The 18,504-nt window shown below is 33.3% G+C and overlaps 1 protein-coding gene across 2 annotated transcripts in view; it reads left to right on the top strand.

Annotated features, from left to right (window-relative positions):
• Nucleotides 1-18,504, top strand: part of ARID2 (AT-rich interaction domain 2) — a 169,422-nt gene that overhangs the window by 66,977 nt on the left and 83,941 nt on the right. For both annotated transcript variants that reach the window (XM_077870350.1, XM_077870349.1), the window contains exon 4: nt 18,219-18,352. In XM_077870350.1, coding sequence (XP_077726476.1) covers nt 18,219-18,352 — 134 coding nt within the window. The remainder of the gene's footprint in view (nt 1-18,218; nt 18,353-18,504) is intronic.

Below are 18,504 nucleotides of genomic sequence, written 5' to 3'. Positions count from 1 at the left end.
CTGTTTTGTTCATTTCCTAATAAAATTTGGAAGAATAGGCTTACAGAGGCATAGTTGAGTGTGTATGTTGCTGAAATAAGACTAATGAGAATACAGATAGCTCAGCATACAAATAGTAAACTTGATTCACTGATTTAAAAAACTAGTCTTTAGGTCTCCGATATCCAGAACCAGTTGCAGCACCAGGGAGAGCTCCAGGTAGGCTCTTTGTTCTGATTGTGTTATTCTGATGGTTGGGTGATTTTCCTGTGTATGTTAATTGGTTAAACATGCAAGGTTCCCCTAAGGATAATAGATTTTTCTTCTTGGTTTGGTCAGTTTTCACTGTCTTAAGTGAGAAAATAAAGTGCAGTTATTCAGTAATGAAAATTAATTTAAATATTATATGGTAGAACTGATTGTGAAAAGGAATTCTGTAATACTCTGCCTGCTTAGATACTATTTTCGTCTTGAACAATTTAGCATGATAATATTTATTTACCCCCTTTTCTCTGAGTTTCCAGGGGACTTTTTACCACAAGTCCCAATCTTTTTCCCATTTCAGTCTAAAACTACTTTCTTAGAATATTCTACTTCTATCCCTTTTTCCTTAGAATATTTATATTCTGCTCAGTTTTAAAACCTGAAAGAGTTCTTAGGTTATTTTAAAAATAGAAGTAAATATCTTCTGTAATTATTTAGAAGTAAGTCAGTATTTATAAAGGGTGTATTATAGTTTAGGGATATATTATATTACATCTTGTGCATCACTCATACACCAGTATCAAAGTTCCATCTAGAGCCTTATCCTATAAAGGAAAATTTTTACCACAGTATAGCCACCTTAAGTCTGTTCTCATGCAGTCACTGCTTTCAAGCTAGCCACAGCCCTGCACTGTAGTCTCTAGTGATCCATATTTCATTTTTAATAAACTCTTATATCCTCATCCATTTCTTAGAGCACTCTGTCCTTTCTTCTTCGTTGGTCTTCCTTTTCTTCCTTTCCCTTTACCTCCTCCCATCTTTCATACTTCCAAATCATTTTCTCTCTTCTCTTCCCTTTTTCTTTCTTCTCATCCATTTCCTCTTGGCTTTCCTCATCTTTTTTCTTCTTCATTTCATATCCTTCCTGAACCTCTTTCTATCCCACCCATTTCCTGTCTCTCCAAATCTTCTTCCTTCCAATTTAAACTAAAACCTTTATTTCTCTGGTAACTCTGCTACTACCATCTCAAGAAATGGCCACATTCTCTTTTTCTAAAAAAAAAAAAAAAAAAAAAAAATTTAAAAATTTATTACTTCACTTAAATCCTGTAATTTGCATGGCTGCCTTCTCTACTCTTTTTAGATATCCTTCTAATGTATTAAGAAAATGGAAATTGGCATATATGATTTCTTCTTAAACTATTTTTCCTACCACTTCTACGTGATCTATATCTTAACTTGTTTTCTCCTCACTCTGGACCTATTCTATGTCTATATTCTATTTTTTTCCCCTTGATTAAATTAAAGCAAAGCGTATTTACTGTGGACAATTTAGTGAGTACAAACAAATCAACATTTTTAAATAAAAAATTTTACTTCTAACACTAAATACTCTCAACATTTTGTTGTATATGCTTTAAGACTTTTCTTTGCATATATTTATTTGTGAAATGTATATTTCAAATAAATTATATTGTTCATTGCATTTTCTAATTTATTTTTTTAAAGGAGTTTTTTTTTTTTTTTAAAGATTTTATTCATTTATACATTGGAGACACACACAGAGAGAGAGAGAGAGAGAGAGAGAGAGGCAGAGACACAGGCAGAGGGAGAAGCAGGCTTCCTGCAGGGAGCCCGATGTAGGACTCGATCCCAGGTCTCCAGGATCAGGCCCTGGACTGAAGGCGGCTCTAAACCGCTGAGCCACCCGGGCTGCCCCTATTTTCTAATTTATTATAGCATCTCAAGTATTCTTAAATGTTCTTAAATAATCTTTTACACCATTTTTATGGACTGCATAGAATTCTCGTGCCTAAAACTTAGTGTGCCAGTTCCTGGTTGGATAGGTTATCTTTCATCCTTATAAATGGTGATGGACAGCCTTGAATATATCTTTGAATACATTTTTGAATTATACGTTTAGTTATTTCCTTAAGGTAATTTGCTAGAGGAAAGATTTCTGAGATCAAATGATACTCATATGTTTAATGCTTTTAATGAATATTGCTAAATGCCCCACCAGAAAGGTTTTACCAGTGTACATTTCTACTGTGTGTATGAGTTTCTGCTTACCCAAACCTTTGCCAAAATTGGGTGTTGTAATATTTAATCCTCTTACATTTCAATTTGCATTTCTTATGTCAGATATTTCTTTTTAAAAAATAATTTGCTCATATAAAAAATTATAATATTGGTACTATTCATAATGACTTGAAATATTTTAAGATCTAGGGGATCCCAGGGTGGCTCAGCAGTTTCGTACCTACTTTTGGCCCAGGGCGTGATCCTGGAGTCCTGGGATCGAGTCCCGCGTTGGGCTCCCTGCATGGAGCCTGCTTCTCCCTCTGTCTCTGTCTCTGTCTCTCTCTCTCTCTCTGTGTCTATCATAAATAAAAAATATATAAATAAATAAATCTTTAAAAAAAGAAATATTTTAAGATCTAAATGTGTGTGTTGACATATATGCATGTTTAAGAAATATTTTTCCACACACTCACTTATCATTGTGTTATTTTGTGCCCTATTAGAAGTTTTAAAATTTTCTTGAGGTAAACATTACTCTTAATTTATGGGTGCTTCCTCTCATGCTGGGCGGTGCCTTCCCCACTCTAATGTTATAAATATGTTAACTTATATTTTCTTCTGTGTTTTCTTTAATTTTTAAATTTATATTTAAATCTCTAACTCATCTGGAAATTAATTTGGTCTGTATTGTATGAGGCAAAAGTTTTAATGGTTTTCCAGTAACAAATTGGTTATCTCAGAATTAATTATTGAATACTCCATTTGTTTCCCGCACTTATTTGAAATGCTACTTTTTTGTATTGGACAATGGCTATCTCTCTTCTGTTCCATTAATTTATCTTTTCATTCCATTTTTAATACTGTAACTTTTAATAGATTTAATATTTGTAATTAATTAGCCTTTTCATTGAAGAAGTAATCAAGTGCATTGTTTTAAAAAATAGAAAACTCAGATAACATAAAGGGTGAGAAAGTTTCCACTATGAAGGTAACCACTACTATTATAGTCTTTTTATTTTATTCCAGAAGTACTTTGTTCATATGCAATTACACAGGTAGAAATATGCCATATACACCATTATTCTGCACTCTTTTTTTATTACCTTTCAGCATATTTGTATAATTCATTTTCATAGCTATATAGTAACTCAATTTAAGAATTTAAAACCATAGTTTCCTTAAGTTCTTTTCCAGTCTTTTGTTGTGACCAGCTATAGTAATATTGTACAACCTTATTCTTTTCTTTGCTGCATGCAATTTCTAGAATCTAGAGTAGGATAAATTTCTAGAAGTGGAATTACTGGGTTATAAACTGTAACTATTTGCAAACAACATAAGTCAGCCCTGCCTAATTTCTGAAGAAAAGGAATTTGTAAGAAGTCTAGAAGAACAAATTCTCAAGTCCTATTGGTACTACTTTAAATCACCCATTTTTTTTGTTACTCCTTACAAGTTCAAAGTTCAGTTTAGACAAAACTGATTTGTATGCCCATATTGTAGCCAACATGAAGTAGAGAGAAACCATTTTTCAGCCTTTTTAGCAAGTTATGTGAGGCCAGACTCTGTTGCTTATCACTTTGGGGAGTTCCCCAAATTATAGAGTTCTTAAATGCTGGGTATCAGCAAACAAACATTTCATGCAGTCCTCATTTTTGGTTGCTTAATATCTAAATACACTCATTTTCTCACACATACACTTGATACCCTCGAACAAACATTTAGACATAAGAAAAAAAACAGCTAGAAGTATAAAATTTAAAAACAAAGAAACCGAAAAGAAATAATCCCCTGTCCCAAACTCATAAAATCACAAAGAGACCTAGGAAGAAATGGGAGAAGAGTTGGCTGAACTCAAGAAAGATGTGGAAGAAAAAGAAAAAAAATCTTAGAAATGAAGCCTAAATTCCAAGGTGCCCAAAGTGGAATGAACTCAACTGGAAATTTAATAAAGGACATTGAAGAAAGTCAGAAAAGTAATCCTGGGAAGGAAAATTAATTAAAGAAGTAAAACAAGGAAAGATGAAAGTGATTGTAATGCAAGTTAAACAAAAAGATCTGGCATATATGTATAATTGAATTTGAAAAACTATAAACAATGGGAACAAATATTTAAGACTATAATGTAAAAAAAAATTCCAGAAATAAAAGACCTATATGTACACATTGACAGGTCCATAGAGTACTTGGGGAAATTGATCAATTTGAGTCATGTTTTATAAGAGTGTTAGACTTTAAAGATGAAAAAATTTTGAGAGCCTCCAGGTAAACCAACAAAACAGGGCAAGAGAATTAAACTGGCACACACTTCTTAATAGAAACATTAAAAGCAAAGTACCAGCAGAGCAGTGTTTTCAAGAAACTACAGGGAACCAGTGAACCAAGAATTTTATGTGAGGCCAAGCTCTTCTTACGTGGGAAGGGTGTGTGCTTAAAGTTAGCATTTCTATACTTTGACCAGGGCTCTTATAGCACTTAGTAAACATGGCTGTGATGAAACAGTGGAGGGTTCCCAACAGCATGTAGCACACTGCCATCCCAAGACTGGGTTGAGCTGCTAAAAAATGACAATCAGATTCATTAAGAAATCTTGGTGAAAGAAAAGGAAGGAAGAAAAAAATAAATTTTGGTCATTACATTGATTCTACATATTTTTTATCTTTAAAGAGTTTATCACAGAACTTTAAAATCAACCATTTACTTCGAAATATTTTTTTCTTTGTAATAGTTGTTAAGACATTCATCATTAGCACAGAACACTTGATTGCAGACAAATATATGGGAATTTTAGCATATAAATCGAGAATTCTGTGAATTTCAACATTAGTTTGAAGTAGCTCTTCAATTGTAATTAGAAGTGTTGTAAATATGTAATGTATTTTTGGTTTAGGTAATCTTCCAAAATACAAAGAAGTCCCAGTTACGTATCAGTGAACTTGAATTGATAAAATGTTGAAAATGTTAAGTGTTTGATTTTTATATAACAAGTTTATTAGATATATTTTTGTGGAAACGAGGAAAAAAGCCAAGCTGTTTTTTATATATCAAGAATAGAAAATTATTTTAAACATGTATGACTGAAGAGGATACTATACACATGAATCCTTGAGGAATCCACTAGAGGATGGGCTTTATCCAAACCAAGAGTTGACTAGGAAGATACTTGGAGAAGAATAATCCACGGTTATTATTAAATACATTATAATTGTAGATCTAAGACTAAAACGTAGGTGACAACAAAGGTGAAAGAAAAATGTGTAAATCTTACATATTCTTAAATAATGCAACTCTAAAGGAAGAAGTAAAGAGGAAGGTAGAAAAGTTTATTGATTGTTGTAAAAGCAGTAGTTGGGAATGAGAAGATACCATTGAAAGTTGACATATACTAGCTGATAAAATAATAAGACAATGAGTTTGTTTGCTATAGGATTGAGCAACTGTGCAGTTTTTTTGGGAAAAACATTATCCAAAATGACAAATACCCACCATTTGCTTCAACGTGGATGGAACTGGAGGGTATTATGCTGAGTGAAGTAAGTCAGTCGGAGAAGGACAAACATTATATGTTCTCATTCATTTGGGGAATATAAATAATAGTGAAAGGGAAAATAAGGGAAGGGAGAAGAAATGTGTGGGAAATATCAGAAAGGGAGACAGAACATAAAGACTGCTAACTCTGGGAAACGAACTAGGGGTGGTAGAAGGGGAGGAGGGCGGGGGGTGGGAGTGAATGGGTGACGGGCACTGGGTGTTATTCTGTATGTTAGTAAATTGAACACCAATAATAAAAAATAAATTTAAAAAAAAAAAAAAAAAAAAAAAAAAAAAAAAAAAAAAAAGAAAAACATTATCCAGATTTCTAATTATCAGAGAAGAAAGTTAAGGGGCACTTGGGTGACTCAGTTAAGCATCTGCCTTCAGCTCAGGTCATGATCTCAGGATCCTTGGATGGAGCCCTGCATAAGGCTCCTGCTTCTCTCTGCCTCTCCCTCCTGCTCTGTTCTCTCTCTCAAATAAATAAATACAATTTTTTATTTTTATTTTTTATTTATTTTTTTTAAAGAGAGAAGGGGGCCACCTGGGTTGGCTTAGTCCATTGAGTGTCTGCCTTTGGCTCAAGTCATGATTACAGGGTCCTGCATTGGGCTCTCTGTTCAGCAGGGAGTCTGTTTGTCCTTCTTTCTCTGCCCTGCTCCCTACCCCACTTATGCTCTTTCTCCCCTCCTTTAAATAAATAAAATCTTTAAAAAGATAGAAGAAAGTTAAATATATGAAAGGGGAGGACTGTGGTGATAAATTGGGAGTAGAGGTATAAGTATGATCTCATCCTTTTATAGAGATACAGAAATGGATTTATACATACTAATAAATATACAGAAAGGGCCTGGAAGAAAGATACCTCTATAAGCAGTGAGCATACCTAGTGTCCAGATAGTGGTTTCTCAATACCATTCCTCATTAAAAAGAAGCAGTGTTCCTTGGAGAAAAAGGTATTGCTAGTATAGAAGTGGGGAAAATAAAGGTAAGCCTGCTGTATCTTATGCCATAAAGCAAGCAGCTGCTCAAAAAATAATTGGGACACATCAAAAGATAGAGGAGCTGGCTTGAAAGGGCTCCCACTATCCAAATCTGGGACACTTTGAGCATTAGAGTAAATAATAATAATAGGAATATAATGTTTATGAAATAATCCATGATGTTGTAAATTAATGAATGAATGGGAGAAGATGGAAAGAGATCACTTATGGTAGAATGAATGCCAACTAATGTGGAAAGAATAATGGTGTTGAGAAAAATTACCATTGCAGTAATAATTGATTCAGGCAAGAATCTTCAATGGATACTAAAACTAATGGGTGAAGGTTTGATTAGAAACGGGTTATTTACATAGCTTTGAAGTGCTCTCCCATTAAGTTACTTATTAATTTCCAAAAGGAAAGAGTAACTTCTTAGTGATTTACCCTAATAATTCCAAGTTTATGAAGTAATCAAAATTAACAGCACCATTATTGGGACATGATATACCTCCTTATAATACACTAGGATACACATTCATTTCTGTGGTATTCCTGACAAAAGTGCATTCTCTGTATCTAATTTAATTATAAAGAAATCTCAGACAAACCTAAATGGATGGACTTTCTACAAAGTGACTGCTCTGTAGCCTTGAAAAATGTCAAGCTCATTAAAAACAAAGAGCAATAACTTAAATAGTTCAGAAAACAGAAAGGGGTGGTATTGCAGTGGTATGGGTGTGTGCATGTATGGACAGCCCTCTGTCCTCTGGAGGAGAGATTGAGAAAATGAGAACATGATAAAGCAAATGAACAACATATAAACAATTGGTATATCTGGATTGAAGGCATAAGAGTTGTTTGTACTATTCTTCTGACTGTTAAGTATGGAATTATATCAATATACAAGTCGTCTTAAAGGATTCAAAGCCCACAGAGTTTGGAAATTTTTTAATAGTTTTGAAAAATTCTCTTTCCTACAGCAATGTAGATATGAAGGTTTCAATGTATGACACATGCACAGTATTTTCAACAACAAGATCATGTCCTGTAAGGAAAATTATTTTTAAAAAACATCCTTTTGGGGCACTGTAAGGAAAATTATTTTTAAAAAACATCCTTTTGGGGCACTTGGGTGGCTTAGTTCATTAAGCATCAAACTCTTGGTGTTAGCATCAGGTCATGATCTTGGAGTTGTGGGATTGAGCCCTGTGGCAGGCTCCCTGCACAGACAGGAGTCTGCTAGACATTCTCTCCATCTGCCCCTCTCTCATGCTCATGCATACGCTTTCTCTCTCAAATTTTTAACATCTTTTAAAAAAAATAAAATAAAAAATAAAATACATCCTTTTCCTGGCTGGCTCAGTAGAGTATGTGACTCTATATCTCAGGCCGAAAGCCCAAGCCCCACATTGGGCATGAAGCCTACTTAAAAATAAAACAAAAATATCCTTTTTAAGAAAATGCTCTCTCCATAGCATTAAGTTCTTTTCTAAAGTAATTACTTTCTATTCATTGTTAAAATTTTTCTTTCACTTTAAAGGGTTGATTAGATGTCCTTTTGTTTTCTAAATTATCTGTTAGGTAAGATAACTGCTCATCACCTACTGCTATCATGAGAAAAGTGAACAAATCTGGGACTTTTTAAAAAGTGAAGCGTATAACACTCAAGATTGGCAGCACTTTTAAGTACTCTTCACTAGGATAGCCATTTAACCTCCCTGGTACAAAATATTTTTCTTAATCAGTTCACATCTCATTATGAAATATGCTTGAATATTTTTCTGTATTTCAAAGACCTTGTTTTTATATATATCATTGACCTCACTGAAAAATCATCCTGAAGCATTTTTAGCACTTTTGACTTCAGCTTCTTTGCTGCATTATCCTGCCTGTAAATGATGGAGTAAAATGCTTTTTACGTGTCTCATAATCTTCCCTTTTCCCCTTCCCTCTGCCTGCTCTTTCATCTTCTTCAGTTCCCTACCCCCTACTTCTTCTCTCCTCTTTCCCTTAAAGCAGCTGCTGCTTCATTTTAGCTTTAAGTAGAATTAACATGTTTTCCTGAACACTTTTTTTCTAAAATCATTTGCTTTTGAGAATATATCCTCTCTGGTACAGCTTTCCTTTAATGACTCACCAAAAAGTAGTTCTTTGTGAATTTCATTTTTGAAAGAGAATCTAGGAAATACTTATAAGCTCAGATATGTTAGAAACATCTGTACTTGAATTCAGCTATATAGAAAACCTCCCACGCAATATAATTTGCCTTAATCCTTGTTTTTTCAACTCCTCAGTTGTGTTTTCTTACCATTTCCTAACAGTATTTGTTTTGTTGACATATTTTTCATATATTAATTTAGCCATTTTTATCATGAGAAAATGAAGATATGCTTCCTCAGTGATACGGATTTTGGCCATTAAAAGATTTATCAATACACTTGCTTGAAATAATATTTATTTTTAAATTTTAAAAAGTTTTGATTGAATTCCAATGACTTGAAAATATTACTGAGAAATATGTAGGGCTTATTTATCTTCAAAATCTGGGTAGTTTTAAACATCTTAGAAATTGTCAGTAACATAAAAAGTATATAACATTAACCTAGGACAGGGTTCATCATCAATGTTAATGTTAATCCACATAAAGGTATTTATTTTTTTGATAATTTATAAAATTTTTGGCCTGCTTTTATATCTGATCACATTGTGATGGTTTTTACTTCATAGTATGATTGACAATACAAATGAGCTCATGTTAAAAGTGGCAGCTTTGCTTTTTTTCTTGTTTTATTTTGCTACATTATTCAAATTGTGGCTTTTCAGAAATCTATTTAATCTTTTTTGTGGGAGTCTAATTAAAATTAGATAATATTATCTTTAAATCCCCTAAAACCTAGACATATATAGACATTATTAGTACATAATGATTAAGATTCCGCTGGTCAGAGAGTAATGAGTGAAAGAGGATTCCACTCTTAGCCCCTCCACATTGTCTCACATTGGATGAGTTAACATATGGACTATCCAGTAATGGAGTGAGCAAGGGAGGGAGGAGGAAGTGTGGATCTATAAATTAAATGTCTCTCCCTATTGGAGTATTTTGTTTGTGTACCCCATTTTCAAGGGTACTCTTCTCCAGAAGCAAGTACCCTGGGTCAAGTTGAGGTATAATATTCTGAGAAAACCTGTATTGGAAGGTAGATAGGGAAGCCTTTGTTTTGTATGGTACAACCAAGGTGGCCATATGAGACATCTAAAAGCAGCAGTATTCTAGAATTCTTCATTAATTAACTTTTTTTTCAATGAAGCATAGATGCTTCATTTTATTAAGTAACCTTTGGCATCCATTGTTTAGATAATATTCTTTTCTTGATCTATAAGTGAGAAAATGTTATAAAATCTTTAGTACTGAACTATTACTGGATTTCTGTAACAAAGTCTTGATATGTGTTTATTAACATATATTAATAGATTGCTTTTTCCAATTTTATATATATAGTCTTTTTTAATCTGTAGTTTTTATAAAATTTGTCAGATTTTACTGGATTACAGTTATCAGGGAGCTTCTAATCTTTTTCCTATAATTGGAAACATTTTATATAGCAACAGAAATACTTGTTTCATTTGAAACTTTGAAATAACACTACTTTTTTCATGTTTTAAAATTTGTTTTAATTATGAAATGTATACACACAAAAACTCTAGTAATATAGGTTTATCCACATGAAAACAAAAACCAAAATGAGAACAATAAAAGTCTACTAATACCTTTGAAGCTACCTGTTTCTTTCCTTATTGCATTTCTCTCTTAAGGGATAAACCCTAATTAATTAATTTATTTATTTTTAAAATGATTTTTTTTCCTAATTTATTTTCTAAGTGATAATTGTTATGTGGCTTTTCTTTGTGGTTTTAGCACCCACTTGCCTATTGCTAAAAAATATATTTAAAAATTTTTTTTTTTTAATTTTTATTTATTTATGATAGTCACAGAGAGAGAGAGAGGCAGAGACACAGGCAGAGGGAGAAGCAGGCTCCATGCACCGGGAGCCCGACGTGGGATTCGATCCCGGGTCTCCAGGATCGCGCCCTGGGCCAAAGGCAGGCGCCAAACCGCTGCGCCACCCAGGGATCCCTATTTAAAATTTTTTTCTTGTTTATGATTTATGTAAATGCAATCATGTAATCTTTGGAAATGATTTTTTTTTACTTCACAGTTTGTTGGTGATGGCTACTTGAATCGCTCCCATGTTAGTTTACTAATTTTCACTGCCATATAATATTTCATTGCATGAATGTGCCACAGTGTTTTTATTTATACTGTCATTAATGAATATTTGGGTTGTTTCCAGTTTTTACTGGGCTAATATGCCTAAGAATGTAATTAGCCGCATCACAGGGTGATCTTTCTTTTCTCTTTTTCTCTGCATATTATATACATTAATATTTTTATATCCCTGTAGTGATTTGGAAAGTAATTAGTCTGATTTTAATTATGCTGTTAAACACTTGGAAAAAGTGAGAAACACAGCTAAAAACATATTTTCCTTAATTTTAACAATGAACATTAACCCATCTTGTTCAGTCTTTATAGGCAACAGAGTACAGTTTTAATACTTCCTCCCACTACTTCTTTGTCTTTTAAAAAGTTCCTGAACTTCATATCAGGAGTATTTTTTTTCAAATTATTTTAATAGTTCTGTATTTTTATGTTCTTTCGTAACCAGTGGCATTTGTATTCTCTTTTGTAATGTAATAGTTATGATTGAGACTGATATTTTAAATGGTTTTGGGCATGTTATCAGTCATCATGACCTGAGCTGAAAGCAGATGCTTAACCAACTGAGCCACCAAGAGACCCCTCCATTAGAGTATAGTTAGTTGACCCTTGGACAACATGATTTGAACTGCACAGGTTCACTTATATGTGGATCTTTTGTACAGCACTATAAATGTATTTTCTCTTCCTTGTGATTTTCTTTTTTCTTTCTTTTTGTTTTAAGATTTTATTTATTTATTCATGAGAGACACAAAGAGGCAGACATAGGCAGAGGGAGAAGCAGGCTCCTTGCAGGGAGCCCGATGAGGGACTCGATCTCCTGACCTGGAATCAACGCCCTGCGCCAAAGGCATATGCTCCACTGCTAAGCCACTCAGGCATCCCTTCCTTGTGATTTTCTTAATATCATTCTCTTTTCTCTGGCTTATGTTATTGTAAGAAAACAGTATATAAAACATATACAAAATGTGTCAATCTACTGTACATGTTATTGGTGAGGTTTCTGATCAACAAGCTATTAGTAATTAGGTTTTTGATAATTCAGAAGTTATATGCAGATTTTTGACTGTATAGGAATGAGTGCCCCTAACCCCTGCATAGTTCAAGGGTCATTTGTACTTAATTTGAGTGGTATTTTTTCCCATGGGCTATGTGTTGCTATATCCTGAGTCTTTGCATATCTTTACAAATGAATTTCAATTGTCTTAGTTGAGCAACATGATTACGTAGGGATTTCTTATGAAATAACTTTCCTCCCCCCAGTTCTAATATTTACTTGTTATCTTCTAGCTGGTAATTTTGAATAGAAATCAAAGTCTAGTCCAGCTGTTCTATGTAACTTTTGGGGAGTAGCAGTCATTCTGAATATTTCTAGGAATCTTTATCTTTGAAGCTTAAATCTTTTATCAGAATATATCTGATTATTTTTCCCTTTAAATTAATTTTTGCTTGGTGGTCCATGTACCCTGACATCCCAGCTCCAGGAAGCTTTTTGATGTACACATTACATATTTTAGCTTAAGAAATTCTTTTATTATGTCAGTGATTATCACTTTTGTTCCATTTATTCTGGTCTTTCCTTCAGGACCAGCAGGTATTTTTTTCTTGTCTTTTTTGTTCTTTGATCTGTTTGATCCCCTGTTTATCATATATATATCTCATTTTTATCCACCAGTTTCATTAGTTTTTTTTTTTTCCATATACAAGTTTCTCAAGCTTGTCTTCTGCATTACCCAGGTGATCTTCTACATTGTCATGTCATTCTTTCATGTCCTCCTTTTGAGGGGATATTCCTGGTCAAAGAAATTTCATTACTTTTATAGTTTCCAAGTCACCACATTTGATTTGTGCCTGTTGTGTTTATAAAGCATATCAATCGAGATCTAGTTGCTTGAAAACACTTGATGACAGCCTTTCTATGCTTATGCTTTTCATAGGTGCCCCGCACCCCTGAGGTCTTTGGGGTGATCTTGACAAAGAAGGTATAGGTGAAATTTATTTTAAAAATTTTTTTAATTTAAATTCAATTTTTAATGTATCGCATATTATTAGTTTTGGAGGTAGAATTTAGTGATTCATCATTTGCATATAACACCCAGTGCTCATTACATCAAGTATTCTCCTTAATGCTCATCACCCAGTTTACCCTCATCCACCTCCCCTCCAGCAACCCTCAGTTTGAGTTTCTTATGGATTATCTTCCTCTCTGATTTTGTCTTATTTTTCCTTCCCTTCTCCTATGTTCAGCTATTTTGTTTCCTAAATTCCACATATGAGTGGAATCATATGGTATTTGTATTTCTGACTGACTTATTTTTTGTAGCATAATACCCTCTAGTTCCATCCACATTATAAAATTTCATTCTTTTTGATGGCTGAGTGATATTCCATCGTATTTATATACCACATCCTCTTTATCAGTTCATCTGTCAGTGGACATCTAGGCTCCTTCCATAATTTGGATATTGTGGACATTGCTGCTATAAACATTGGGGTGCATGTACCCTGTACGGTGAAATTTATAAAGGACTTTGCCTCCCTGCAGAACCACTGAGCTCAACTCAACTTTATAGAAGTTCTTTTTTAGATAACTGATACTCTGGCTCCCATTATCAGACACATACTCACTTTATATTCATTTCTTAGTAGCTGAAGGAAATCTAAATGAACTTTCTTTTATATGTTTTCTGGCCTAGGATATCTTTCACTTTTCACTAGATCACATTAGTGTCTTAAAGAAGTGTTTTGCAAGTTACTCTTGTGGATCCTTGAAGTTGCTTTTAATGAACCAGAAATTCTGAAAGTTTTTAGCTTACAAATAATGCTGTATTCCTCTATTTTTATTCTTTAGAGGTCATTGCAATTAGATTTAAGGGAAGAAATGAATATGTGTCCTTGAACTGTCATCTTTAGCTAAAAACATTTCAAAAAGTTGCTATATTGAAGTGTTCCCAATCATATTCATTTGATTCTTTTTCTAGATCTAAGAATAATCAAGAGTTTTCTTGAATATTGTTGTTCTTGTTAATGTTAATTTCCAAGAATTCTACCAAAGTATTTACAGTTGAAACTATATCTGGGAATTGCTTTAAAATAATGTGATAGAGGATTGTGAAGATAATTGCATATAGATTTGGAATTTTATATCGTGAAAGATATTTTTAATTTTCCAAGAGTTTAATTTCTTTCCTAGAAAAAAAAACTTTCTTTGAATTGTATTGTGGTTAGAGAACGTGCCCTATATATTTAATCTGACATTTATTATGGTTTTCAGTGTGAATTGATATATGACCAATCTTGTAATTTCCTTGGAGTTTTAAAAAGAAATTCATTATATGTCTAATAAATCAATCTTACCAGTGATTATATTCAAATTTCGTACAACCTAATTTGTTTTTTTGTGTACTTAATCTGTCAGATATTACAAGAGGTTAAATTTTCCTGTATTCATAATAATACTGCCCATATTATTTGATGCTATTTTAAATGGACTCTTAAGCCACTACCCTGCATTGTATTTGTATTGGTCACATTTATTAAGGTTTTTAATTAAATAGTACCATTTAAAATAATTTCTCTATTATATGCCATCTGTTCATAATTGCCTTCCTCTATATCTGTAACCTGTGACATAGAGGCTACCATAAAATAAATTAATGCTAAGTTGAAGAAAAAGAAGATAAAACTCATCCCACCTGAATCTGTTCCTATCTGGATTGCAATATTTACCAGTGTTGAGTTAAATATGTAGTGTAGTAGGCAGATTACTGTAAGAACTCAGTAAATACTTACTTGATTAATATATTAAGTATTCAAAGTGATGTCATTGACCCTGAGAAGAGTGAAATGTACAATCTAGCATTGTAATTTAATGAGTGAACACAAAATATCCTTCAGTGTATAAGCTCAAGATCGTGATAGAGAAATCAGAAAACTTAGACTTTGAAATGTAACTCTGTATTTTAGCTGCTTTCTCTTAACTGTTATTACTTTTTAGTTTTTAGAAGTATATAACTCCTTTAAAAGCCAAAGACTTTGTGCTTGTTTATTGAGAGAAACAGGAGATCAAAACTGGGTGCCAAAACCTTAGTTGAACTAAGAAGAAAAGTTGAGTCTTGGTTTGAAATATTTAATCATGACAGAACAAGTTGTGGTCCTCAAGCCAGGAACATAAAAATTTCAAATACCTTATTAATTTACCTAAACCACAGATTTTGGGGGAGTGGAACTAAAAATCATTTGGGAGAAATAGGGTAGAATGTGTCAAGGAACCGGAGGTCATATTTTTTTAACATTTTAAGAAAATTTGAATTATAAAGGGTTTCATGTATATAATACACTGTTTATTAATGAGTATATAGGGTTTGTGTTGTTGTCAAGCACTCTATATTGCACTCCATTTTGGGTATTTGGGAGGGAAAAATCGTATTTATGGTCCTTCTTTAGTAGTAATACTGTTTTCTCTCCTAGCTGTAATAAAAAACACAAATTTCAAATCTGCTCTGCTCAATTATGACTAACAAATTTATAGAAAGTATCATAAACATATTAATAATGGAAAGTTTTTATTTTAAAATTATTTTGTTATTTTTATTATATTTAGATAAAAGTTATTTAATAAAAATTATTTATCTTTAGTTTGTTTTTAACCTTTCCACAAGGAGTTCCGTCAATTCTGAAAGACTGTACTCTCTAAAATACCTGTCAGTACTATTGCCTGATTGATGTGGATAATCTCTCATTTACAGAAAATATGTCACGTAATTTTTGAGCAGGTGTTTGTATCTTTTTTTTTTTTTTAGGTGTTTGTATCTATAAATTTATATATACTCTTCTTTTTTGTGATATCTGCATTAGAAATCCAAAAAGAATCGGCTTGAGAAATAAATATCATTATTTACCTATTTAAGTCCATTGTGGGTCTATCTTGGAGAGAGACTGCTTCTTTTTAATCATCCCTTTGTTTTGTTTTATGGTTTTAGACTGTAAGTCTATATGCTGGGGGGACATCCCCAGGATCAGGGTGAAATGTGTGCCTCAATGTTCAAAGGTTATATCTGCATGTATGTCTCTACTTTAGTATGCTATGTCTCCAAAAGTAAAGAAAAATGTTGGATTCGTTAGCTAGCAAACTGCCAGCTAGGAAAGAGTTCCTTGCTCAAATTGAGCTTATATGGAGAATTTAGAAGGAATGTAGAGGGACAGTTTAATTCTTTTCCAGGCTCAAAGATGTGAATTATTGTCCCTTGTAAAACTGAAAGGGGAAAATAAGGAATGGTAACGATTTTCTATGTCATTAGTTTTTATATTTGTAAAATTATAGTTTCCATTTATCCCATCTTGGAAGTTAAGGTTTGGTGCTCAAAATAATACTTCTGAAATCATCGTTTATCTTTATTGATAACCCCCTTTCCTCATCTCAGCTGTCTATAACTAAAAAGGAAAGGGGTGGGTAGCTGTAGGACTTTGAAAATAGCTACTAATGGGCTTGGTACCTGCTTGGATCAGGAATGGCTAAAGAGATGATCTGTAAAATAATCAAATCTAGATCTTTTCTGTGGTAAATATAAGTCATAATCAGCTCAGCTTCTAATCTGTGAAGTGTAGTAACAAGTTTGTTAGCTACAGTGTTGTATTTGACAAGAGTTTGACTTGTTTCCCTATTTTAAAAGTTTACTTGGAAATCTTATTATAAACAGGTAGGTTGAGGATTCAGAAATCTAATTAATGTCAAGAGGATTAATCAGGGGTGCCTAGATGGCTCAGTCAGTTGAGCATCCAGCTTTTGATTTTGTCTTAGGTCACATCCTCATGGGTAGTGGCATCCAGCCAGCATGGGGCTCTGTGCACAGTGAGGAGTCAGCTTAAAGATTCTCTCCCTCTGCCCTTCCCCTCATTTGTATGCTTGCTTGAGTGCTCGTGCTCTCTCTTTCTCTCTCTCCATCTCTCAAGTAAATAATCTTTTTTAAAAAAGAGGATTGGTATGCCTGGGTGGTTCAGTTGGTTAAGAGTCTGCCTTTGGCTTGGATCATGATCCTGAAGGTCCTGGGATCAATCCCTGCATCAGGCTCCCTGCTCAACGGGGAGTCTGCTTCTCCCTCCCTCCACTCTCCTCCCCTAACTCATGCATGCATGTGGGTGTGCCCTCTCTCTTAAAAATAAATAAAATTTTAAAAAATTAAAAATTAAAAACAGAATTAATCATACCCAGTAATGGTAATACAGTAGGGGATATAGGAACTATCTTATAAATTAGTTAAAATACATTAGGCCATCACTTTTGGATTGGAATTTATTTAGAACGAGCATACCATTTCCAATGTCTGTCCAGAGAAAAATATTCAAATAAGTGCACAGATTAAGCTTATTGCTGTTGCATGATTTGTGACAGCAAAAATCAAAACTGAAAGTAGTTAAGTATATCATTAGAGATCTAGTTAAATTATTATGTATGAATAGGGTCAAATATTATATAGCTGTTAAGAAAAACTGAGGCAGTATTAATGTATTGACATACTTAGATCTCTAAAATATATATATATATTTTTAAATTTTTTTAAATTTTTATTTATTTATGATAGTCACAGAGAGAGAGAGAGAGGCAGAGACACAGGCAGAGGGAGAAGCAGGCTCCATGCACCGGGAGCCCAACGTGGGATTCGATCCCAGGTCTCCAGGATCGCGCCCTGGGTCAAAGGCAGGCGCCAAACCGCTGCGCCACCCAGGGATCCCAAGATCTCTAAAATATATTGTAAATAAAATTAGGCACAGAAAATATATGTATTCCAGTATGTACATGAATCTGGTGAGTGGTTATCTCTGGTGATTGAGATTGAGCGTGACCAAAGGTTAGAGAATATCATTTTCACTTGGCTTTTAAGTGACCATGTGTAATTTTTTAAATCAGTAAGTCGAATGTTCTCCCATTCATGTACATGGATTTGTTCTTTGATATTACCTAGTTTTGTATGTTTATTTGAGTTAGTGGTCTGTTTTTTTCTAAAAATATAAAAACACTTTAGAAGTATTGCATGATTTTTGTCTGCAGTATCACTATTGAAGTGACTGTTTCACTAATATCAGAGATTTATGGTATCTTATTTTTTTTAATTTTGGGCTTCGGGAAGGAAAACAGATACATGTGATACAAGTTAAAAGATAAGAGATAAGATATAAATCTATTTGTAAAAGTCTGTTGTATTGTTTTTCTATTTCAGTTACCTAGAAAAGTACGAGAAAGTTCATCATTTTGGGGAGGATGATGATGAGGTACCACCAGGCAATCCAAAGCCACAGCTTCCTATTGGTGCAATTCCATCTTCCTACAATTACCAGCAACACAGTGTGTCAGGTAAATATCATTAAAAATTGTCCAGTTATGAATTAGGAAAATAACGTCATCCATTGAATTAATTCTTTCCTTTGCACATGTAACTTTGAAAGACCAACATCTAATTGGTATCAGGGCCCTTTCTGTAATAGGCTGTATACGATTTTTAGTTG

Source organism: Canis aureus, chromosome 25 (assembly GCF_053574225.1).
Source record: "Canis aureus isolate CA01 chromosome 25, VMU_Caureus_v.1.0, whole genome shotgun sequence".
NCBI classification, from domain to species: Eukaryota; Metazoa; Chordata; class Mammalia; order Carnivora; family Canidae; genus Canis; species Canis aureus.
This window is presented reverse-complemented; position numbering and strand designations above follow the sequence as displayed.